At 38.4% G+C, this 25,893-nt stretch overlaps 1 protein-coding gene across 1 annotated transcript in view; it reads left to right on the top strand.

Moving 5' to 3' along the window:
* Positions 1–25,893, top strand: part of LOC124624822 (kinase suppressor of Ras 2) — a 173,689-nt gene that overhangs the window by 70,601 nt on the left and 77,195 nt on the right. The window contains exons 11-12 of the mRNA XM_047149163.1: positions 5,535–5,815; positions 20,311–20,484. Coding sequence (XP_047005119.1) covers positions 5,535–5,815; positions 20,311–20,484 — 455 coding nt within the window. The remainder of the gene's footprint in view (positions 1–5,534; positions 5,816–20,310; positions 20,485–25,893) is intronic.

Raw genomic sequence — 25,893 nt, 5'->3', positions numbered from 1 at the left:
AATGTAGATAACATATTGAACAATTTTTTTTTTAAACTTGGAAGGACATTACCCTATGCACCCAGTGTCCAATCTCAAGAAAATGAAATACATATAAACTTCTGCACACCAGCGAAAAAGCCAGAATGAAATATTCACAAATCGCTCACATCACCTAAACAGTTTGAGATATTAAAACAAGATTTTGGGAATTGATAGCACACAAAGAGGAGAATATTTTGCCATATGATTAATATGCAAAACTTTCCATATCTATCATGACATTCAAGCAACTACATTTTTTTTTTTTTTAAATAATGTAATTTTTAAGGTTCATCAATAGCTGGTGAATGAGAGTTTCTGAGGGTCTTGTAAAAAATAAAACTGAAGAACTTAAGCGTTCATGGGCTTTTGCGTAAACTATTAACCTGTCTTGCCCTCAGTTGCTAGTTCAATAATACACTGTCACAGCAATGTTTTGTAATTTCAACTGCATTGGAATATTAGTGATATGAATGTTTGTAAACTCTGCTGCGTTTTGGCAAAATTAGCATATTTTAACAAGGCAACGAGATAACTCGTTGTGGTCCTTCAGGATTCCATGTTTCCTCAACTACATTCCTGATATGGCTGACAACTCGAGGCCTGTCCTGTGGTGTAACATTTTGCAATGGCTGCTTTTGTCCGCCTTTCAACATCACTGAGTGCAAACTTGTTGTTTCTTGCCACATTACTTTCACCTAGGCCCATTTAGTCTGTAAGATTTAATTTAGCTTGATGCAGAAGAATCCTGATTAAACTATGTACTTTAGCACCAGTCAGTTTAACTTTTTGGTTTGGAGTTTTTGGCTTGTACAGCACTAAAAGTCCCATTAACATTGCCTTCTGCAAGGTAGGTTCAGCTATATCCAGTGGAACTTTTCTTTGTAGCCAGAGCAAAATATCTACTTTCCTCCACTGCATTGTAGTTGCTTTAAAAGTCACAAGAGTGGTAAGGCACATTGTCCATTATTATTGTCAAATTTGGAGGGATATTTGGCAGCAGAATATTATCTTCAGTCAGTGAATGTGTTGCTGAATGATCACATTTATGGTGAATTTGTGTTCAGACATGGTGCACTGTTGTTATTAATGCAACAAAACATTTGTTTACAATACCTGATGACTGCAGAACTCTTTAATGCCAGAAAATACCACTTTACAGCAAGAGCTGACAAATGTAGATGCATCTGATGTGTGATACCACTTGGTACTCTTTATCCACAGCATGGCAACAGGGTCGCTTTACAAACCGAACTGCTGAGAGCATGGTAGAGAAAGCTGGCTCGCCATTGGTTTTTACCTGGGCAATGGCATCACATGCCCTCCGGTAACCAAATGTCAAAAGTTGCAACTAATTTTAAATCCACCATAAGAATAATTCTCTTAAATTTTGGAAAGTACATGAAGAATAACAACAGTAGAATGAAAGGATGGATTGCTGCTCGCAGCACATTGAGGAGGCATTGAGTTCCAGACAGGCACAATGAAAAGACTGCTAAGCACTTAAGCTTTTGGGCACTCATTCACACAAACACAAATCGTATACACATGGCCACTGTTGCTGGCAATGAAAAAAACTGTAATCTGCAACCTAAAAACTGATACCTGATGAAAAATGCATCAGCACTGTGGCTATGAACTGCAGAGATTACCTGGTGGAGGGACTCTGCCAGCTTTCAGATACACCGCCACAGTGACCACATTCCAGAAATCCAGCTCAATTTAGAGTAGCACATGGCACTAACCTATCCACGAGCCATTTAGATGAATCCCAAAACACTCACCTGGTTCAGATTCATTGATAAAACCTTCTCCATCTCAAACCAGCAAGCCTCAGTGTTTACCTCTACCTCAGGGATGGTTACAGCAGTACCACCATCCTCATGAGCCCACTAACCATTAACAATAACTCCACTTTGACAGCTACCACCCATTCAATACCAAGAAGTTTCTTTATACAACCTAGGCATTAGGTACCTGTGATTGTCACATTGTAATGACAAACAGTCCCTCTCCAAGTATGCCAAAGGTGTCACTGAGATCTTCACAGTTGAAAATTACCCACCCAATCTCGTTCAGAAACAATCTCCCGTACTTTGGCTCATCAGTCATCTACCACACCCCACATAACCACTATCTGGCCACAAGTTAATTCCTCTCATGACTCAGAACCACCAAGAATTGGGAGCAACTGAATGGCATTCTCTGCCAAGATTTCGAATACCTCTCGTTATGCCCTGGAGTAAGGAGTATCCCACTCACTATCCTCCACACCACTCCCATAGTAGCATTTCGCCAGCTGTCCAACCTATGCAATATCCTTGTCTGTTTAGTCTGCACCATGCTCCAATCCCTTTGCTTCTTGGCTCATGTCCGTGCAATAGACCTAGATGCACGACATGTCATATACACCCTCTGGCTACCACCTGCTCCAGTCTTGTCACAGGCATTTTCTGTCCATCGAAGGCAGGGCTACGATTGAAAGCAGGCATGTGATCCACAAACCAAGCTGCAACAGTTGTGCTGCTTTGTACATGGGCATGACAACTAGCTGTCTGTCCGCATGAATGGATGCTGCCAGACCTGGCAGCAGGTCCACTCTGATGCTGAACACACTGCCCAACACAGTTTGCTTCACTTCACCGACTGCCTTAGAGCCTGCACCATCTGGATCCTTGCTACCAACACAATCTTTTCTGAATTGTGCAGCTGTGAACTCTTCCTGTGCCATATCCTTCATTCTCTTAACCCCACTGGCCTCAACCTTCGTTACTCCATGTTCGTTGCCTACTCATTACCACTTTCCCTGCTCCCTCTCCAGTACTGCACTCACTTACTATTCAACGAACGGACCTACGATCTTCACCCCTTCTCTACCTCTCTTGTCCCCTTTCTCTCTTTTCTACTCCCCAGCACAGCCTCCTGACCCTGCAAATAGCAGCACAATCCTGTTGCCAACACATCATTATATGCTCTCAGAAGCAGGAGATCATATTCTCCAGTCCCAACCCCCATCCAGCATTCCTTTCCCCTGCTCACCCCCTGCTGCCTCTAACCTCACACCATAGGCTGCAGATTGTATTGATGTCAGACATGGACACAGTCAGAAGTCAACCACTGTAGACAGAGATAGAGGTCCCAGGCGTAGGCGCGTGTGTATGTGCTCGCACATATTTTTGAAGGACTTTGTTTAGCAGTCTTTTCATTGTTGCTGTCTGCGACTCAATGCCAACTCTATGTGGTGAATAACCTTCTCATAATATTGTTTAAGAAAAACTTGGGTTAAATCTGCATTCCCCATTTCAATCTCCCCTCCTCTCCCCTCCCCCTCCCCATTACTCCCCTCCCCTCTACTCCTCTCCCCTCCCCCTCCCCATTACTCCTCTCCCCTCTACTCCTCTCCCCTCCCCCTCCCCATTACTCCTCTCCCCTCCCCCTCCCCATTACTCTTCTCTCCTCTTCCCTCCCCCCAAATTACTCTCCTCTCTCTCCACCTCCAGTTACTCTTCTCTCATCCTCTCCTCCAATATGCTCAGCCCCTCCCACCATTTTGGCCCCTCTCGTCTCTCCCACCCTCAGTTAGTCTCCTCTCCCCCTCTGCCAGTTAGTCTCGTCTCTTCTCTCCTCCCCCCGATTGCTATCCTCTCCCCTCCCCTCTCCCCTGAACCCACCTGTCTGCTCCCTCCCCACTCCCTCTTCCCACCACCACCTTCCCCCTGCCCACTCCCCCACTGCCCCTTTTTTTATATGAGAGGAGTTGTACATTCAGAGTTTGTTCCAGAGCGTTAGACAGCTAACCATGCTTTCTGCATAGATGTTTTGAAAAGCTTATGCATCAATTTATGGTAGAAGAGGCATGATCTTTGGCAGTCGGGTGAATGGGTTTTCCACGTTGATAAAGCCCTGGCTCACAGGGCCCTGAGTGCACTCCAGTTTTTGACCTTGCCCCCTTACGACTTTTATTTCTCCGAACAAAAAGAATCACTATCAATGACTAGTTCTTAACCTCCAATAAGTGTATTCCTGATTGTACAGTCTTTCTGTCTAATATAACTTACACTTCATTTAATTATTTGACCTTGTGTTGTCAACTAAATTTTTTATCTTTCAATATGGGTGTCAGTTTCTCTATCCCTGGCTGTCTTCTTATTCATGAAATGGATTGTTTCAATAAAAAATAAATTGTTGTTAAAGGTTTATTTACGGATATTGTGGTGCATTGCATGTTTCTGTTACTGTGTAAATGTTCTTGTTAGTGATATCAACTAAACACTGTGAAGATCGTTAAGCAACAGTCCTGCTGTGTAACTCTTAACTGACCACTCTTATAACATTTTCAGATTAATTTTGGAAAGTAGAGAATTAGTCAGCTGATCATTTGACTGATAACTTTTGAGCTACCTCTTCTTTAATATGTACAGCATGCTGAGATTCCAAATTAAATACTTCAGTGTGCACATCCTATAATACATCAAGAATTGTGAAAGATTGTGTGTGTGTGTGTGTGTGTGTGTGTGTGTGTGCTGCCATCCAGTAACAGAATTCAAGTTAATTTGCACTTGCTGTATTTCTCATGATTATTTTTATGCGAGATCCTTGTAATACATACGATAAAATACTATTGTCAAAAGACACAATTCTTGACAAGTCTTATTTGATTTCTGCATTTCAACATAATTTAAACTATGTTTACAATACGAGAAGGAAAGTTGTCAGAACACTGCCCATTTGTAAAGTTCAATTATGTTGCAGTTTCGTGAAAAATTGAGCTCACAATATTTAGAAATGATAGGCAGGCAATTGTCCTAAGTATTGTTCACCAATGTTGTTTATCCTTCTGTCTATGAACAAATTCTATTGACTCACATTTGAACTCATTCCATTGGAGGTGTATATCATATAATTGATAATGTATGTCCACTGATGCTAAATTTTTGCTGGCTGAAACAAAATTTCTGGCCATATTCTGCAGTTACCAAGCTGTTTAGCTCTCTTGAACTTATTCTGTAACACAATATTTAAAACAGTGTTGAAAAACAGGTCATACTTAAAATGTAGCTGTCATCATTTGCATATCAATGTGTTTATTTCTCAGATATATTTTGTTTTGTTTTGCTGTATCATTCATGGTGTTGTAGTTTTCTGAAGCCTGAGAGTAGGTGCAATTTTTAAGGATTTCAGTATGGATCGTTTGTTCTAAATATTGTTTACAGGTTAATGGATGCCCTTGTATAAATTAATGAATTCTTATGCTGTCCAACTAGCCTGTAACTGTCTACAGTTTCACAGGTTTTCTTGATTTTTGTGTGCTATTTAGTATCCCCCTTTTCTCCTGTTAAAAGTTGAAATATTTTTAATTGCTGTGAATAACAGCAAAGCCTTCTTTTCAAATTTTTAACTTGAATTGATGAATAATGTTTCCATTTCTTTCTGTTGTGAGCTGATACGTGTTCATATCCAGGAAGTTACTAATTTGCCCTTCCACATTTGATACAATGTTTTTGTGCACGCAGATGTGAATTCGCAGCCTGAGAAGGGTGTCACCTTAGAGACACATCCATTGGCTCCTTCTGCATCAACTCCAGTTAATAGTTCTTCTGTCATTACGAATACTTCAGTAAAGACAACAGAGACGGTGGAGAGTGATGACCTTGCAGACACATCAAAGTCCAATGACAGTGAGCGTACTGTGTCTGGTAGTGACAGTGAACGTACACCTGTGCGGGTTGACTCCCAGGATAGTCAAGTGTCTGATGGGGAAGCAGTTGAACGAACCTGGCCCAGACAAAACAGTGTAAGTAACATTTATTATGACTTTCTGCGACATTAAAAATTAAAAATATAATAGTTCTAAATTACATTTAGTATTATTAAAACAGTTCACTAATAAGTTTAAGTAAATAAAATTTTTTCAAGGTTCACTAATAAATTATTGAGGAAACAATGAAGATTAAGGTGTTTTCCACACAAAATGACACAAACAGTGATATAGCCACCACTACATTGAAAATCACACCTGAATCTTGTAAAAGAACTACTACTTACTTCCAAAGTGTTTTTGAGGAAGCTATGTGATTAAGAAACATGGTAATTTGTGATATTAATTCTTATTTACACTGGAGTGAATGTAAGCAGACAGAATAAACTTGTGTATCTGCGTACAAGCATTTACATGGTACATGGAAGAGAACACGAGATAATGAGCATAGCATGCCTACTGTATCAACACTGTGTTATTTCTTCTGTAACAATTCTGTGTTTTTTTTTTGGGGGGGGGGGGGGGGGGGGGGGGGCACTACGTGGGTTTTACTTGACACAACATTATTTATAGCTGAAATGCAAAACTTTGGTATTCAGATAGGATAAGTTTGCATGACAAACTTGTTGATTATGATGAAGCAAGCAAAATGGTATTACACAAGAAGAATGTAGGCCTAAGTATGAAACACAAGGAGGTAGTGCACTGAACTCCTTACCATTATTGCGAAGCTTAGTGCATGTCATTTTACAGTTTTTGCTGGTTTCTTGTTACAATTGAGGGGGAAATTTAAATGCAGAACACTTGGAGCAACATAACTTGAAGAAAGGTTAGCATTTACTCTCAGGCTGGTAGCAGCTGGAGACATTTACATTTAAATTGTTTCTCATTTGAATGCTTGCTGTATCTCAGATAGTTCGTGATGCCTACAGTGGAGTATGCAAAGCACTTCTAGGATTTTATTAAAGTGCATACAGCTAAACCCTGAATTAACAAATGCACTTATAATGAAAATTTCCATTGCTTCCTGCAAAACTCCCATAAGAACAATGTTATGCTCTTAACAGACCCTGCATTAAGAAAGAGTCCACCTTTAAGGAAAAAACTAGAAACATTTTGCAAATTTAAATCTAGTTTTTATGTAATTCTTAACATGTTAGAGTGGGTTTCTGATTTCTTTCCGTTTCACTTCACAAGAGTCAAATTTTTTCTTATGTGATGCAGTAAATCGTGATTAATTCAACCGGTCAACATGTACCTGGATCTTATTCAATAACACGACTTCCCTTCTAGTAATACAGGCAGATGCCTTGAAAGAACCCGAGATCAATTTCCATTCAACTAAGGTCACCTGATGTGAGGTCACAGTAACTGATTCCACGAAGTGCAAAAACAGATTTTAAAAGCTTACAGTCTAGCAAAAGGTGACGACCATCGGCGATGTTGATGACTATCTTAACTTCAATATTCAAACCTGGGGAAGAAATAAGATTTATAGCTGTCTACATGTGCAGCATATTCAAAAATATGGAAGTGTTCTCAAATGCCAAAGATAATGATTCCTGTGGATTCAAAATGGAGGAACATTCATGTGTCTACAGTCAGTGATGTGGAAAATGTTCTTCTAATATAGTTTCAAGGACAGAGAAGTGGAAGCATTCTTATCAGCGAAAAAATCTGCTAGACAAGGTCTGTGAAATAGCTTTGTAGATTGACATTGAAAATTTCAGTGCATTGAACCGCTGGTTGAATCATTTTAAGAAACTTCACAATCTGTTTATACAGAGTGTAAATGGAGAAATTGAAGCTCTGGCTGTGCTTATTCACTATGTTACTGCCTGATGCAAGCATGTATGAATTTATTGTCTTTCTCACATCCCCAGTTGAACCTTTCAGTGCTTCGGCAATATTCCATCATTATTATTATTTCTTTCTGTTTGGCATTTAAGATGTGGATCTCTTGGATCTAAGAACCATGTTTGTGTCTATATTCTAGTCAGAAACATTACATTCTCTTCAGATCACTCCATTACTCACGTAACTTGTGTCAGTAATAAAAGTTCACTCACAGAACCACAGACAATGCTCTCTATGCTGCTGGTGCCAAAGTGATGATGGCATGAACTTACTCTGGTGGTTCATTGAAAAACTGACAACCAGTGGAACACAAGTGAGCTCATGTGAACTGAACCAAACTGAATGATGTTCACTTGTACTTGGCTACTGTTTATATGAGAGGGAATTCTCATTCGCTGATGTTTGTTCACTCTGGTGTAAAGCAGTCATTACAGTTTCATGTCACAAGTTGACAAGGAGTGAGACACATTTTCATTATTATAGTTTTTGTGATTTTGGAATCCAACCAACCCATTCATAAAGTTTGCGTTGACAGATGTAGTTGCTGTTTACTTGGTGTCTGTTGCTCTTTAGGTTGTGCATTGCTATATAGGAAATGTGGCTAATGTATCAAAATTACTGTAAGCTGAAAGCAAACTTATCTATTTCAAAATCTAGACTAAATAAATTTTAAATAAAGGTGGCATGCCACATCCTATTACACTCAAGGTTGCAGAGACAACTATCATTTATTTAGTGTGTGTGTGTGTGTGTGTGTGTGTGTGGTGTGTATAAGACAGGTATTCCATCTTGTTGTCTGCAGTCTGAAAGCTTTGTTCACAATACATTGTCTAGTAACTGTTACTGGTAGTAATATATTAACAGAATTTTGAAAAAAAAAAGATTAAGTATAGATGATTTTAATGACAGTCAGTTCAAGCATTGTTTAATATGAAAGGAAAAACTGATGTTAACAAATAGGAGTAAGTGCAACTGTCAGTATCTTTTATTGAAGTCATTTACATAGGATCAATTCAGCTTGTGATCAAGTGATGGAATAGAAATTTCAAGTGTCGTAAGATAATATCATTTTGAAGTAAAAATAAAACTTTCTCATATAATAACCTACAGCATGAAATAACAATTTAGTATTAGTATTTCTCTAAATTTGTTGTGCCACCACAAACTTGTTTTTCTGTAAAGGTCATCAGTGTTAAATGTACATGTTTATTACTCCAGTATTTAGTCTGAGGATGCAACTTCTCCTCGATAAGCAAGTCTATCCATCTCCCTTTCTTCATTATTTGTTGTAGTTACTAATATTAATTTTTCTGTGCTGGCAGTAACTTAGCTTGTTTTTCTCCACAGTTGTGCCTGTGGACAGCAAAGGTGGTGTTGGGTTACCATGCATAGAGCCCTCTCTCATTATTTGTGTTTTTGTCATTGTATTCTTCTTCACTCACTGTCACAGTCGCAGATATTCACTGTGATGAACAGGCATTACAGCAGAAAGAAAACTGGGATTTTACAATTGTTTAGTGTCCCCTTATTTTATTTTTGCAGTCATTCCAACTGTTTTTGTAAGATGGAAATATCCTGTGTAGTCCATTGATTCCCTGCAAGTGGATAAGTTTCAGTTTTTTTCAATATCTGAGTTAACTATCTGCAAATATTACAAAAGAACAAGTGTGATCCATTTCTTCTGAATTACGAGACAACAAGAACCTTCATCAACTTGGAACAAGAACTAACTTAACATAACGTACATCTGTGTGTTGGAGCAGGTTACTCAACAGTGTTGCTAAACTTCTGCCAGTTCCTGAAGGTGAATTTCTGAACCGAGTATGATGTATGTAGTTCAATTGTTTTTTAGCTGGTACAGTTGTGGAATAACTAAATTTAGCTAAAACAAAACTACTAAAGGGCAGGTTTTTTTGCTAGGATTTCAATAGATATGCACTGACATAGAAATGGAGCCTGATTGGTATGGATAAGGAATGGGCATATGAAGAGAGTTTCAAAATGAAAGAGCAAAGCAAACCAAATTTTGGTTTTCTGAATATTTGTGTTACATAAGGGCTCATTAATGCAGGATTGGAGGATGTCCGCAAATCTAGATGGTGTGCATGTGAGTTAACTTGATGGTTGAGAAGAACAGAGTTGGTCAGATGCGCTAAGCTATCTGCTCAGTTTGAAGGCACGAGTAAGAGAGAGAGAGAGAGAGAGAGAGAGAGAGAGAGAGAGAGACAGGCTGTTGTCTGCTCTGTCGCTGAAGTCCAAGAGAGTGGCCAGATTTGACTCCGAATTCCTTGAATGGCCAGCAACCACCCGTGACTTGTTTCTCACGCAACCCATTGGTTAACCTACAGATACATTTAGCTATTTTTGTCAGGAAAGTACTGGAAACTAAGCATCTCCTGACACTACACTTCTTCACATACATGGGCTTTGAGGAAACTTGCACTTAATTCTTAGTTAAACAGCATACAAAGAAAATTCAGAATAAAAGTTTGTACCAAATTACTAAAATTTCTCTAGCCATCCTGTATAATCCTTTCCCCTTCCTTGAAGTACAAGGTACACGTTCAGTGGGGGATTGACCCTTGTTGGGCCTTAGAGGCTTGAGAGGGGTATGTTGTTGTTGTATTTCTTTATTGTTGTCAGGATGGAACTTTAATTATATTTATATATATCAAACAACCAAACTGTAAGAAAATACTAAACATTCACATTAATCTTCTTTAAGTGAGGCACATCAAAATGAAACTTTTTTTTCTTCACTTTTTTTTGTATAGATTTACTGGCAGACTTAATAATGATGTAGAATTTAGATTACTAACTAGTGGGTTTCCACCACGAAAACAGACTAGTTGTAAATGACCTCAGATACATTGATAAAATAAACGTCTATGCATACTAATAATTCCTTAATTTAAAAAAAATCTACACATTATTCCTACTAACAAAATTCCTGTCTGTTAGATATTATGGTTTTCATTCAGAGAAAATGTGCAACTTCCTATAAACACTACTATCCACACTGCACTAATCATCCTCAAGGTAAGTCACTTCATAGCGGATTTCTCAGAGATCTAAAATAAGAAGAGTTACGCAGAATTGTGGAAATGGAAGAAACTGTTGTTTGTATCAATAGAATTTCAAGGAGTTAGTCTGTAGCAAAACCAGTCCATATTTAGGTAGGTAAGTGCTTTGCACACAACTGATATGTTAAGATATTAATATTAATTAAAATAATACTTGTGTGTGTAACACTGAAACTGTTGTATATAAACCTTCAAACTTACAGATTTTCTATAACCACATTAATAGTAAAAGTGTAAAGAAAAAAAAAGAAGAAGAAGAAGTAAACACAATGAGCCTTGTCATATCCCCTTACTATGAAATCTTAACTAGTTCATGAATAAATGAAGTTTATGCCTGAGGCTACATTTCAAGGGGTTATTGATTGACAATGTCTATTGACCTTGCTGTCTACTGGCTGCACCTTCTAAGTTCATCAAGATCTACTTGCATCTAATCCATTAACAGAATTTCCTTGGCAGCATAATATTCACATCATTATGAATTGCTGATTATTTTTCTTCGTGGCAGAGTGATATTTCCAGCAGAGAGTATGGGTGTAGGACAGATTTCCACCCGTACTCTCTGCTGAATTGCTGATTAATTACAGAAATGTTTCTTACTAATTAATAGAGGCACATGTTTGTGTTGTAAATTTTTATCAGGTTTGGTCACTTTTAAAAATCTGTTTTGGTATGTTTTCACTATTCTTATATCTTTTATCAATAATTTTGGTAAATTTTATTTTCAGCAATAAAAGCCAAAGCAAAAATTGAATGCAAATTTGCAATGAATCATATTTTATTTTTACGTAAATTCAAAAAGCGTAAAAATTACGCATCTGGTGAAAACGACATACATCAAAGCATGAGTGTTTGTAAACATTTATCTTACCACTTTAATAAGTAGGGCCTAGCCTATGTACAGAATCTGCAAATCAATCTGAGAAAGACAGGGAAACCATGACCTCCATTTACTGGGAGTCAGAGCTATTCTGCTGCCAGACATTATATTACAGGATGTTGAAAATGCCTATCAACTTTACTGACTGGAATCCACAAAGCATGCACTGCAGCTTCCACAAAATGCCCATACTCTTATTTCAGAGAAAGTAGGATAGTTCTCTGCAAGAACTAGCAATTAAATCCCTAAACACTTTGTATGGTTCAAGATGTTCCTTTAAAAACTCTCGTAGAATAGGAATTTACTCAATTAGTTTAGAGATTTCAACAATGAGTCACCTTTCAGTATGTTTCTTGGATCAAACAATTTACTAACAGAAGAAATGACAGTTCTTCACGTGTCACCCTGTATGAAGTGGTTCAGTTTTATCAGGCTTCTCTACCTCCAGTTTAGAACAGAGATGGTAAATGTACTTGGATTTGCTTCGGCAGTGTATTAAGCTTATCGTAGGCTGTCTTGGGAGGGGAGGGGGCAGGGTGAGGGAAGGGATGCATCCTGTAGTAATTTAAAGCTCTTTCAAAACTCACTGAACTTGAATCGTAGAACACAAATTCTCTCTAATGGCAGCAGCAAACTATAATATTTTGAGCAATGCTCAATAAGAAAAATAGCAAGGCACTGATTTTTTTACTACAGTAGAGGTCAACTTTTTAAAATAGTTCACAGACACACTCTTATCTTAAACAGTTTCAACAGATTCTACTGTATCATACAGACATTCTCCAAGGTACTTGATGCTTTTAAACTGAAGTTCCACCTAGTGATGACGGGACTCGTGAAAAGTGTAGCTTTTGTGGGTTCACTTTCATATTTCAGATTTAAGAATTGAATGTATGCATGCTATTTATTTCGGATATTAAAGATGCTCAACACAATGGTTCAAATCATTGAGTCCCGTGGTTCACACACTGCCTGCCAAATTTAATTTATGGACCCAGCACTGCATGTGTTCTAACGGTGCTGGATCCAAAACCCAAATTGCATTTATACACTTGCCACTGTAACAGGCTGAATCCGAAGTTACAGAAACTACATTTTGGTACTGAATTTTAGGTTTCTGAAATACGCACATAACTGCTTGTGAACATGCTGTAGCATTTGAATTTGCAATAACTTTCACTCCCCTGACAAAAAAATTCTGAACTAAGTACTTTTATCAGAACCATGAACACTCTCTGCCCATTTCTGTCCATCGTTTCATCACAAAGAATTGAAAGTCTCTCATCTTTCGTAGCTTCTTTTAATCTTTCCTCCTCATATTTGATGATTTGAGGTACAGAACCTTCCATAATCTTCCAGCTAAGGGCAAGTCTCCAGCACCTTAAAAATGACAATAGACTTGATATTAGAGTACTATTTAACACAATTTAAGGAATTATTGTTCTTGTTTTTGAAATGAATGGGGCTCCAGCATGCATTATCTAATCCTAAATATTGTTGAATGAGAGAGCGTGGCATAAACACATGATTGCTATCCTTGGGGTACTGAAGTTGATTTGAAAATGCTGCTGCAGATTTTCAGTCGTCTTTTGTGCCTGTGATTTCATTTGTGTTCAATGGTTTCAGCTCATTAATCTTCATATTTCGGCATGCATAATATAAGAATAGTAATTAATGTACTGAGTACAGAAAACATATTCAGTTTGATTCGAATTCATATGTAAATATAGTAAGTGATAGTACAAAAGAATATAAGTATCAAAAAAATATGGGTATCAAAAAATATGCATGTTGGTTCGGTTGTGGGGCTAGTGATTGTCAACATAGTGACGACACGGCAATTACACGTGCACAAGTTGGCTGCAATGACATACAAATAGAGGAAGCCAACTTTATACATCATCCCAAAACTTCATGTTATAAACATTATAAAATCTTGATGCATGACAGTTGGGTTAGGTTGAGTAGGTCACTCTATTTGTACTTTTTAAAATTCTTGCCTTGTGATAGTTGGCAACACAGGAATGTCCAAATTTTGCTGATTCTCCAGGTCTCAGTTTGTCTTGTTATTGCTAGAAAAGTAAGAATAGTTTTTGGGGTGGGTTCTGTACAAGCATAAAGGAATTACCTTTACACCCAGCTGCATTTTGGTACATAAAACCATGTGTGTCTGTTTTTAATAACACTAGTAAAATCTCTGCTCCAAAGCCCCGCAGTCGGACTGGTGCTCATATTTGTTCCCCTCGAAAAATATATAATATTACACTAACGTGGTACGTATTTGTTCATATACTCTCTTAGTTTCGGATGATCAATTTTTTCCATTGGTATATTGGCCTCAATGAAAGATAGTTGTTAATAAAATGAATTCTTTCAGTTTTAATTGTTGATAAAACGAATTCTTTTTTATCAGTTTTCAACTTTTTTGCCGCTACACTGATGTCTGAGAGTAACGTATCTTTTGACACCTCTCATCATTAGTGCCTTCTAATTCTTCTTATGGGAAGAACTCTTATTAATAATTTTACACATGTGGCCTTTACTCAATACAATACAAGATGTTGAAGTGGTGTAGAATTGAATTTCCGCTGTTAACTTCAAATTATATGGCTCTACAAAATTTAGTCAGTTATTTCGTGATTTTGCTTAAAGATAAATAGTTTAGCATTTTGAGAAAAATTTGTAAAATTTAATAAAAAAAATTCATGATTTCACACTTTGTGAATTGAAGCACAACATACAAAACCCTTAATATTACAGTTATCCATTTATTCATTATGAATTTATTTACTGCTTGAACTGTATTCACTTGTATAAAAACCAATTTTTTTTTGTTTTTAGCATCATAAATACAGGTGACCCACCATTAACAGTTCGTTATCATGCATGATTACATAAATGTTTCTCAAATTGTACTCTTTTTTTTTTTACCCATACTTGCACTGGTTACTATTATATAAGTCACCATAGTTTTACCAAAACAAGGTTTGAGGTGAGAGACAATGAGGCAGTGGTGCGCTCAGAGCTCTGAGCTGGCACAACTAGCCTGCTGTGTGTGGGGCACTGAAAAGGGGGGGGAGGGGGGGGGTAGTGGTGGTGGTGGTGGTGGTGGTGGTGGTGGTGGTGGTGGCGGCGGCGGCGGCGGCGGCGGCGGCGGCAGTGGCAGTGTGCTCTTCTGCAATGTTTTGATTCTGTATACAACAGCTATGTGCAGGACCATACATTATACAATTACTGTGCGATTTGCTCCTTGTGGCTCAGCATTCGCAAGTGACTGGTGTTGCAAAATGGATCAAAACTTTGCATTCAGTACAATTGCACTTGTTTCTTAACCATGTACTGAATACTAAGATGTAGAGAGAGAGAAGAAAGTAACCATTAAAAAGAAGGTGAAATGGAAAAAATTGATGTTTTCTTCTCACAATAAATGCTTTCATTCTGCATGCTGGTGGAGTCCCAACTGCCTAGCATTTTCAGTGACTGCAGCTGTTAGTCATAATTTTATGGCTGTGTGTGTGTCTTGAGACCCAGTCACCTACATCCACTAGTAATATGATAGATAATGTCAGCATTGTAGAACCATATTATGCAGCTTTCCTTTCAGCTGCTGGGATTGCATCTGTCCTGGCCTTGGAACACAAACTTGTTCGAATCAAGGTTCAGTAATTAGGGCTGTTTCCTGGTGCACTCATATTTTTGTGTTTGTATGCTAGACACGGTTGATGAGTGAGAAGTGGTTACAAGGTCCTGAAGACTCTTGTCTGTTTATGGTTTAGCAGGAGTGTGTGTGTGTGTGTGTGTGGGGGGGGGGGGGGGGGGGGGAGAGAGAGATTTCTAAAGGACCAAACTGCTTAGGTCATTGGTCCCTAGACTTACACACTACTTAAATCAACTTATTCTAAGAAACATGTACACACACACACACACACACACACACACACACACACACACACACACGTGTGCCCAATGGAGGACTCCAACTTCCGATGGGAGGGGCTGTGCAGACCGTGACATGGTGCCTCAAACTGTGAGGCTAGCAGGAGAGTAATAGGAGGTAGAATAGATTGTAGCATGAAAACTAAACTGAAAGAATGCTATGACTGGCTCAGACTCTGTGGTCGCTAATCCACAACTCGTAAGCCAGGAGTTCCTGGAGGAGCAGTTAAACCTCTATGAAACTATAACCATTTTGTTAGAGAAACAATGTGGCTGTTGCAGTAAAGTCTCGGAAGTACAAAATAAATGTCACATCTGTCAAATTACAACTCTTTAACGGGTCAGTAATGAAACTTTTCATAAAGGCAGTGTCACAGAATAATCACTGTAATCTTGAAGTACACATACAAAGATCTCCCTACCCAAGAAGTGAAATAAATTAATTTACCATCTATCTTAACCTTACTGCATTTATATTCCTGTCCACACATTTAACATCTCTAAAAATTATAATTAAGATCAGTTGCAGAAAATTCCCTTGAATATTTTTCATTGAAAATGATGATAATAACTTGGAAATTAACTTACCACATTTGACTATTGGCTCAAGTAATGCACAACACAACACCAACAACAACAACAACAACAATAATGCACACTACATGACACTAGATTGTATGACGATTCCCTAGCAGGAGACTCACTATCAGCTCTCACAGGTCTCTAAATGATTCACTACCAATCACCTCTGCAGCTCCTTCTGCTTATGACCTTGTAGTAGGCATTTTGTGTCCTCAAAATGAATAGACGAAAGGTTCTAATGGACTTACCAGACAGACACATGGAAGGCAGCAGCAGCAGTGCATGTGGGGCTGCTGGCACAGGACACTCGCATGGAGGCAACATTGACCTGGTGATGGCTGGCTGCTTTGCAGTGTTAGACACAAGAATTGAAATCAGGACCCTTGTGCAGGACAGGTGCAGCAGGCTTCGATGATGAGTGGACAGTGCCACTCAGATGGTGACTAGACTACCTGGCAAGGACAGCACAATGCTGGGCAGCAGGTGGGCCACACAACTGAGTGGCTTGCAGGCAGTGTGGCAGCTTCAGTAGATGGCACTGCCCAGTGACTGTGTGCTTCAGTAGCTTTACACAGCATGCCTCTGGATTTGGCCTGTCGTAGCATGTGCCGACTTGCACGCTGCATGCACATGAATAGTGTGCTGCAACACTCTGTGACCTGCCAGACTACCACCGCGGCTCCTGGGCAGGGCTGACTGCTCAACTACAAGAGTATTATGGGCCAAATATCACAAAACTGTCACAGAGAAAAGTGCAAATGCGACGCACTCCAGGCTACACAGTCATCACGCTGCATCACCCACGGTGCAGTAACAGTGGCAGCATGGCACTCGAACTACTCAATGACCTCAAGGCATTAAATGTGAAACAAATTTGTAGTTGCTTCCCTTCAGACTGAAAAGTCGAGTTTGATAGAAGTCTGGCCTTCAATAATTTAAGATTACAACTGGCTGAAGGGGATATTTCTGTGTCTTCAAGCTCTGATGCTATCACAGCAAATTTCGCTCTACAGTGCATCCCATAACGAAACCAACCATGTGTGCTGTGGGGCCACTGTGCTGCATTTTGCCCATGGAGTTGTCATGAGGCCACAAACTTGAAGCCAATGTCTGCCATGTTAGTTGCCCTGAACACAAGCTTCTGGTGGAAGTATTTTGAACAAAAGTGCCAGCTTGTGTAACTTAGGTGTCTAATAATCATTCTGATTATCGTCTAAAGTGCAAAGGAATCACATTTTATTGGTAAATGAAGTTTGGTGTTTCTGTTCACTTCTATTGGAGTGGTTTTATTTCTGTCACTTGACTTCAGATTTACCATCAGTCAACTCAAAAAGCTCTCTGGGTGAAAGCTGTAAGAAGGAATGGTTATAAACGGGCAAAATATAGCAAAATATGTTCTCAGCCTTTTGGAGAAGAGTACAGAGATCGAACATTAGTTTTGTGAGCCTGTATAAAGCAAAATGCATGGTTATGAATAAGGAATAAGCATTTAATATCAGAAAAAAATCTAAAAAGGCTTTCCTCGCACTGTTATTCATGATTGGATTGTAATATTTTCTATTTAAAATGACTGTTGCACCCACATGACAAATTATGAATTTGAATAGTAGTCTGGTAATGTTTTAGGGCATTTAATGTGGCAGCAGCAGCTTCAAAGCAACATACAGCCTAAGTCTGTAGTGTCATCTCCTCTTATCAAAATACGAGGTTGCCCATGTGGTGTCACCGCCAGACACCACACTTGCTAGGTGGTAGCCTTTAAATCGGCCGCGGTCCGTTAGTATACGTTGGACCCGCGTGTCGCCACTGTCAGTGATTGCAGACCAAGCGCCACCACACGGCAGGTCTTGAGAGACTTCCTAGCACTCGCCCCAGTTGTACAGCCGACTTTGCAAGGAAAGGTTCACTGACAAATACGCTCTCATTTGCCGAGACGATAGTTAGCATAGCCTTCGGCTACGTCATTTGCTACGACCTAGCAAGGCGCCATAGCATTTGATATTTATCTTATGGAGCATGTACAGTCAAGAGCGATGTACACCAGTTATGGATTAAAGTTAAGTATTACATCCACTACGTACTTTATTTGCTACTATTAATTCCCTTAACTGTTCCAGACCTCACGCCAGCCTGCGTGAGCTTAAGCGCGTGCCTTTCGGCTTCACCTCATAGTGACTTGGCTGTCTTGCCAAGTCACAACAGCCCATTTACTTAAAAAGATGAAAGCTGAAACAGAGACTTGTTCCCAATATTTTAAAGAAAAAAATTGTGGAAAGTTGTAATCAACTGGTTGTTGTTAATGAAGACAATTCCACAAATACCACATTGTGGATGAGTTGCGTATGCATCCCTAGTGTGGCCAACTGTGCCTGGAAGATAGCCAAGAAAGTTCAACTATTTGAATGGCATTATTTCACTAGGCTGCATTTTCAATTATTTTATTTGCTCTACTTGTTTTGTCATTCTCAAGTGCATCCATAAAAAAAAACACACACACACACACACACACACACACACACACACACACACACACACACACACGGAAACCTGAAGAAATGAGGAAAGTAATGTAGACATTCTGGACAGTCTTAGCATTAAAGGAATTTGTCTTTAAAATGGGAATTGCTTTGCAGGTCAGTCAGTTAAACAATTAAAATGAGAGTTTCTGTGTAATGTTACCACCTAGCAAATGCATACATAGGAAGAAAATGAGATTTTATTATGTTAAGTGTATATGTTAAGTGTAATAAAAATACTCTGCTATGATGATTTTCTCCAGATAATTATGCATCGTAAAACTTATTTGAATGCTTATGTTCTTGAACATCCGTGTTACTTCATCTAATATTGTCCCTATATATGGTATCACTGCATATCTAGACTGCTCATTTAAATGTTCTTTATCTGTTGTGATTTAATGTGGAACTGTGAGGTTTTGCTTGTGTTTCCATATGTATAATTTCCTAACCACTTTAAGTATTGTCCAACTGTTTCAAGAAGGAACTGAGAACTGTCACACAGGGGAATCTCTGGTGCTGAACCATTACATTTCTGTTCAAACAATGTTGGAAAAAAAGGTGTGCGATGTTCACATCATAAACATAATTCACAAACTTTCAGATGTATCAAAGGTTTCAGCCTAGTTGGCTATGAAATTGTTCATAGTGGAACAAAAATAGTGCCAAAAGGAAGAAGCAGGCAAAAAGTTCAAACTTTGCCAACTAGATCTTGATGAAGTGTTGCAACATGTAACCACTGTGGTTGAATGTTTAGCCTGGAATTATGTCAGGATGTCATGCAAATGCTTTGTGGAATACATCCAAGGGAGTTTGCTTGGCATATGACTAAGCATCAGCATAGTCTTCACAACAGACAGCTATTTTGTGATATCAGATTGTGTCTCATCCTTTGTGTATTCATCCAACTTGCCATAAACTGGAACAGTTGTTCAATAGCCAAGGTGGGGAGTTCTTCCATCTAGTCATCCATCAGTAGAGGTAATATCTCTTTGTAGCATAATAGTGGATAATGATCAAATCTGAAACCCAGACTCTTTGCTATAAGAATATTCTTTCATGCTAATAACAAGATTGTTGTGATCACCTCTTCACTAATTGAAAGCAGTTGATTTACGTCAATATGTTCGAAATAGGGTGATGAACATTTATAATTTCATAAAGAAAAAGAAGGAAAAAACAGGTGAAACTTCTTCTATAAAAAATTACATAGGTATAGAATGTTCATTAGTTATTGTGTGCAGGCTGCCTGTTTTGATGATGATGATGATGATGATGATGATGATGATGATGAACTTTTCTCTCACTGTGTACTAATATACACAGTACAAATGTTATGAACTATTTAATTCTCAAACATATAGTTATTCTCTATGGTACGAATCAACACATCAGGAGGAAGAACCCAGAGGATAAAACAAATTTGTCAGGAATGCTACTTTTACGAGACCTGGAAATATATAATGCATGCAAACTACTGTTTGTTCTCACCGCATTAAAAATGGAAGATCTGGTTCCAGACCTCCCATTATTCTCCTCGATCAAGTGGTACCTAGATGGTACAGAACAAAGGAGGAGGATAGTATTTTGTCATCAACTATATATTTAGAAACTTTGTTTTGTGATTTCCATCTAACATAATACAGTATCATAAAAGAAACTTTTTTTCCATTTCAGCTTTCAATGAGGGAGTGGGATATCCCATTTGATGAATTGAAGATGGGTGAGCCAATTGGTACTGGAAGGTTTGGAACTGTGTACCGTGGGAACTGGCATGGTGACGTGGCCATTAAGGTTCTCAACACACACCACCTGGATGATGAGAAGACACTTGAGGCCTTCAAGCTTGAGGTGATCTTCTTCTCTGGCCTCCATGGACTGTTCATCCAGCTAGAGCAGGGAGCATTATGACGCTAAAAGGCTCGTGAAAATTACTGCTTCACCAGGTTAGCCGTTCACTGAGAAACTGTCCACAAAACTGAAAGCTGCATTACAGCTGATGTAACTGTCTTTAAGATTAAGTATCATTGTGACAGATGTATGAAAAAGGAAATTTTATAACTAGTTGAGACAGAATTTGAAGTTTCCATTCTAACATCTGATTGCACACAAAATGAACAGAACATAAGTGCAAAACATTATCACAAATCTGCATGTCATGGGCTCAGGTGTGGAACTTACCACAAATTACTTTTTCCCGTTACCTAAATATCGCTGGTTGCTGTTTTGAAATACCTTGTTGTATGGGCTGCTCATGAGATAAAAGCAAAACATTTAGTTGCACATTTGATATTGTGAATCCTTAAGGTTTGATTCATGGAGATGGTAATAAAGAAGATACATTTACCGTGATGGCTTTTTGGATCAAAGTAGTAGTTTCATAATCTTCTGGAAGAGCGTTGGTAAAATGCATTGGATTGTAATGTAATTGAACTTTTTTATAAATTTCAGGTAGGTAAAATGAGATTTCAGTCACTTGCTGTTAGAAACACTTGAAAGAAGAAAAATACTGTTAAACACTTTTGTGTGTGTCTTTCCACATTTAGTCTGAATAACACTTCCTGAGGGTGAATTGTTGACCAACCATTCTGTCTCCTTGTAGGTTTACAATTTTGTGAGTTGAAATTTCCTTTCAGAAATTCAGCAAATAACATTATAATATTAAGTATTAAGTTATTTTTTCATCAAAACTTAGTTTATGCAGAAACTGTACTCTCTCTTTTCTAATGTTGTAGATCTTAGTTTTGTCTCTGTTTACGGGCTTAAATTTTAGCAGTCCAAAGCAGCAGCAAGCCACTACAACAGCAAGCCACAGAAACTCATTAGACCAACATACTTTTTGTAGCTAGCAACCATTTGTGATGTAATACTGATCTGTGTCACAGTGTTGTATATACGAGGTCTATTCGAAACAAATTCCAGAACTCTGTCCACAAAATTTTTCTATGCACATCTTTTACTTATTGTGCATGGTCTCCTTCGAAATACCCTCCTCCACAATTGATACACTGATCCAACTCTGTTTCTACTTCCGAAAGCAGTCATGGTACTCCTTTTACTTGATTGCACGAACTGCCGTCTGCAATTTTTCTTTTATCTTGTTTATTGTTGCATGTCTTCATCCTTTTAATGGGGTGTAAAAGTCCAAGGGTACAGGTCTGGAGAATGCAGAGGATGAGACAGCATAGTGATTCTGTTTTTTGTGCAATAGTCACACACCAACAGGGATGAATGTGCATATGCATTATTGTGATGCAAGAGTCATGTATTACCTCACCACATTTCAGGCCATCTCCTCCTAACATTTTCATGCAGATGTCGCAACACGTCCCAATAGTACCTTTGATTAACAGTTTGTCTCTGTGGCACGAATTCATGATGAAATAATCCTTTAAAGTCAAAGAAAACTGTCTGCATGGCTTTGACGTTTGACCTGACCTGACGAGCTTTTTTTGGTCTTAGAGAACCTTTCCAGACCCATTGTAGAGAATGAACATTGGGCTCAACAACATAACCATAGACCCACATCTCATCACCAGTTATGATTCTCTTAAGGAACATTTCATTCCCATTTATGTGATTCAGAAGCTCTTCACATATTCCAAGGTGAAGGTCCTTGTGGTCTGGACTCATGAGCCTTGGGACAAACTTCCAAAATGAAAAAGGAAAGCAGAAGAAACAATTAGATTCTTCTGAAAAAAGGAATGAAATATCAAAAACTTCTAATACATTTCTACATACGTACACTATGTGATCGAAAGAATTCGGGCACCTAGCTGAAAAGACTTAAAAGTTTGTGGTGCCTTCCATCAGTAATGATGGAATTCATTATGGTGTTGGCCCACCCATAGCCTTGATGACAGCTTCCACTCTCGTAGGCATACGTTCAAGTCAGGTGCTGGGAGGTTTCTTGGAAAGTAGCAGCCCATTCTTCGTGGAGTGCTGCACTGAGGAGAGGTATCGAAATCGGTCAATGAGGCCTGGCACAAAGGCAGCGTTCCAAAACGTCCCAAAAGTTTTCTATAGGATTCGGGTCAGAACTCTGTGCATGCCAGTCCATTACATGGATGTTATTATCATGTCAGTACAGGCCGTGTATTATGAACAGGTGCTCGATTGAGTTGAAAGATGCAATCGCCATCCTCGAATTGCTCTTCGACAGTGGGAAGCAAGAAGGTGCTTAAAACATCAATGTAGGCCTGTGCTGTGATAGTGCCGTGCAGAACAAGCCCCTGCTTGATAAACACGACTGCACCATAACACCACTACCTCCGAATTTTACTATTGCCTCTACACACACTGGCAGATGACGTTCATCAAGCATTTGCCATACTCACACCCTGACATCAGATTGCCACATTGTGTACCATGATTCATCATTCCACACAACGTGTTTCCACTGTTCAATCATCCAATGTGTACACTTCTTACACCAAGTGAGGCATCATTTGGCATTTACCAGCATTATGTGTCGCTTAAGCCGCTCGACCATGAAATCCAAGTTTTCTCACCTTCCACCTAACTGTCATAGTACTTGCAGTGGATCCGATGCGGTTTGGAATTCCTGTGTGATGGTTTGTATAGATGTCTGCCTGTTACACATTATGACCCTCTTCAACTGTCAGTGCTCTCTGTCAGTCAACAGATGAGGTCGGCCTGTACGCTTTTGTGTGAGTGAATAAGCATCAGCAAAACGCTAGCTGCTAAAGTGGTCATCTTCACAATAATCTGATCCCAAATTGACTTTTAAAATGTTGAGAAACAAAGTACTGAGCTAAGATTTTCTCTTAAGTTTTTGGTCCTAGATAAGCATTTTCTTGTGGAGACACACTTTTTGCTTCAGTGGAATTGAAGTTTTTTATCTATTGCATCAAAGAATCCACATTTGTTTCCATTTGTTCTTACTTGTGGTGTGTGTGTGTGTGTGTGTGTGTGTGTGTGTGTGTGTGTGTGTGTGTGTGTGTGTGTGTGTACTCACAAATTCAGACAGCTATTAGTTTTGGTTTAGATCAATATTCAGTACTTATTGTTGTGCTTTGCACTTTTTTCTTCGTTTTGAGTATTTCAGAGTTGCTATAGTTAATGTTATCCCCACTGCCTATTGTGGTTACAGCCCTTGTGAAAACTTACTGTGTTCTCTTCCACCCCCTCTTCCAATGTGACCTTAACAATTACCAAGATATTTACGATGAGTGTCACCTGTGAAATTATATGTTCAGTCAGATAATGTGCAAGTGTTTAGTGTTGTGTGTATATTGATGAAATCAAATCTGAAGCTTTCAATTGGGGGGGGGGGGGGGGGGGGAGAAACAGTCAGAAAGAGACTGCCTGCTATTTGAACATAGTATGGTTAATGTAAAAGTTAAATTGAGAAGTGCAAGTCATTGTACATAATTATCTACTTTCCTGGGTCGGGGGAATCCAAAGAATAGTAATGTGCATTGGATTAAAGGGGAACAAAAAATTGCCCTCAGACTGTTTCTGCAGCATTAATTTAGATGAGCGTGTTTTTGTAAATCTGATAAATGTTGTGACAATCAAGTTAATATGTCATTCACCTATTCTGGTTTAAGAATTCGGATCTTTAGCACAATATTCTGTGATGTTAGAGATGGTTGGTGTACAGTCACAGAACCCCCATGTAATGGTAGGTTAATTGTGGTTAGAGCAGCATTTGTTATGAGCTTGACAACGGTGTATTCATTCTGTACTGATTTTCAATTTGAGCAACTTTTTATGCACTTTCTAAGCAAATTTTGCAAGTAAACCCATTTAAAGAGTCATAATTAAGTACAGGTCATAAATAAATCTGAATAATCTGGCACAAAACAGGATAAAAATCACCATAGACAAAATTACCATTGATCTCTGACTTACTTGACCAGAGACTTATGGTTGTGACTTGTATATTGTATTTTTCTCTTCAAGCCAGATAACCGTAAATACTACAGCAATTTGTTTCTTTATTTTTATGTTACCATGACATTGACATTCTAATAAAACATCTAAGGAATGTAATATTAAAGAGGCTGTATGCTGTTGCAGATGTATGAATGTAAATGGGCTCTTTACCAACAACAGCAACACTCCCATATTTTAGCTCATGGAGAAGTTTATTTTAAAATTTAACTTTTCTCAAATCATTGACTATTCAGTCTTACTGCTTTTGTTTTCTCCATTTGTATTCCACTAGTGAATCTTTTCCACAACTATAAAATGTTAGTCAGCGGTACCAAATTTACATCTCCCTTCTAAAAGGTGCCATTTTTAAGCATGGGTTCTTGGGAGATACTTAAGAACATGCATGATGCCATATAATGTTAAGCATGTTATGTGTAAAAACTAATTGATGTTTTAAAGCTGTATTTTATACCTAGATGTGTTAAATATATCAACTTGTATAGTGTTTAAAAGTAGTACCATGCTCATTGCTTACCATCTTTTGTTATTTTTTAGAAAACAAGAATAATATTGTATAGTTTTGTGGACATTTTAAAACCAGTTGTATTTAGATGCAGTGTCAGAATCTTGTATAATTCTTTGTTTATTTAAGTACAGAAATTGGGTGTATTGTGCAATTTGGTTGTTATGCATTGCTTGTGTGATTACATGGATGGGTGGTCATGCATGCAAAACACACACACACACACACACACACACACACACTGAGCCTTTGTGTTCTTTCATTTTGTGTGCTTTACTGTTGCTTAAATGATTATTCGTTCCCTTATTATGTTGTTTCTAGCAACATTCTGTGGACATATTATGAAAATAAATGAAAAACTAATTATGTAAAACTTATGTGCCACTATTAAGTGGAAAAATAACCATGTGCATTAATTATTTGTAAGAAGGGCTCAATGAAAGACATGCCATTCTATTTCATAAAAAATGTGTGTTGATGTTACTGAACAGTCAGCTATCAGAATACATTTTTAGTGGCTAACCTGAGAGTAGCAGTTAGATTCGCTTCACTAACTGAACATGTAGTATTTATATATAGTCAGTTTACATATTGTGATGCAGCACAGAATTTATGCTTGTCTCATCATTGTAAGAGAGCATGCTTTAAAAGTCTTTTGCTATAGCTTTACTACTCACCGGGTGAAAAGTAAGTATAGCATTTCTGTGTAACAGCTTGCAAATTTCATTGCAGTTGGTGTCTCTGTATTACGATTAGACATAGTTAAATAGACTTCATGTAGAAAGAATAACATGGCATGTTGTCCTCACATTGGCGGACCACTGCCGTCTTCCCAC

Source organism: Schistocerca americana, chromosome 1 (assembly GCF_021461395.2).
Source record: "Schistocerca americana isolate TAMUIC-IGC-003095 chromosome 1, iqSchAmer2.1, whole genome shotgun sequence".
In the NCBI taxonomy this organism is placed as follows: Eukaryota; Metazoa; Arthropoda; class Insecta; order Orthoptera; family Acrididae; genus Schistocerca; species Schistocerca americana.
The sequence above is the reverse complement of the archived record's forward strand: the minus strand, read 5'-3'. Positions and strand labels throughout refer to the sequence as shown.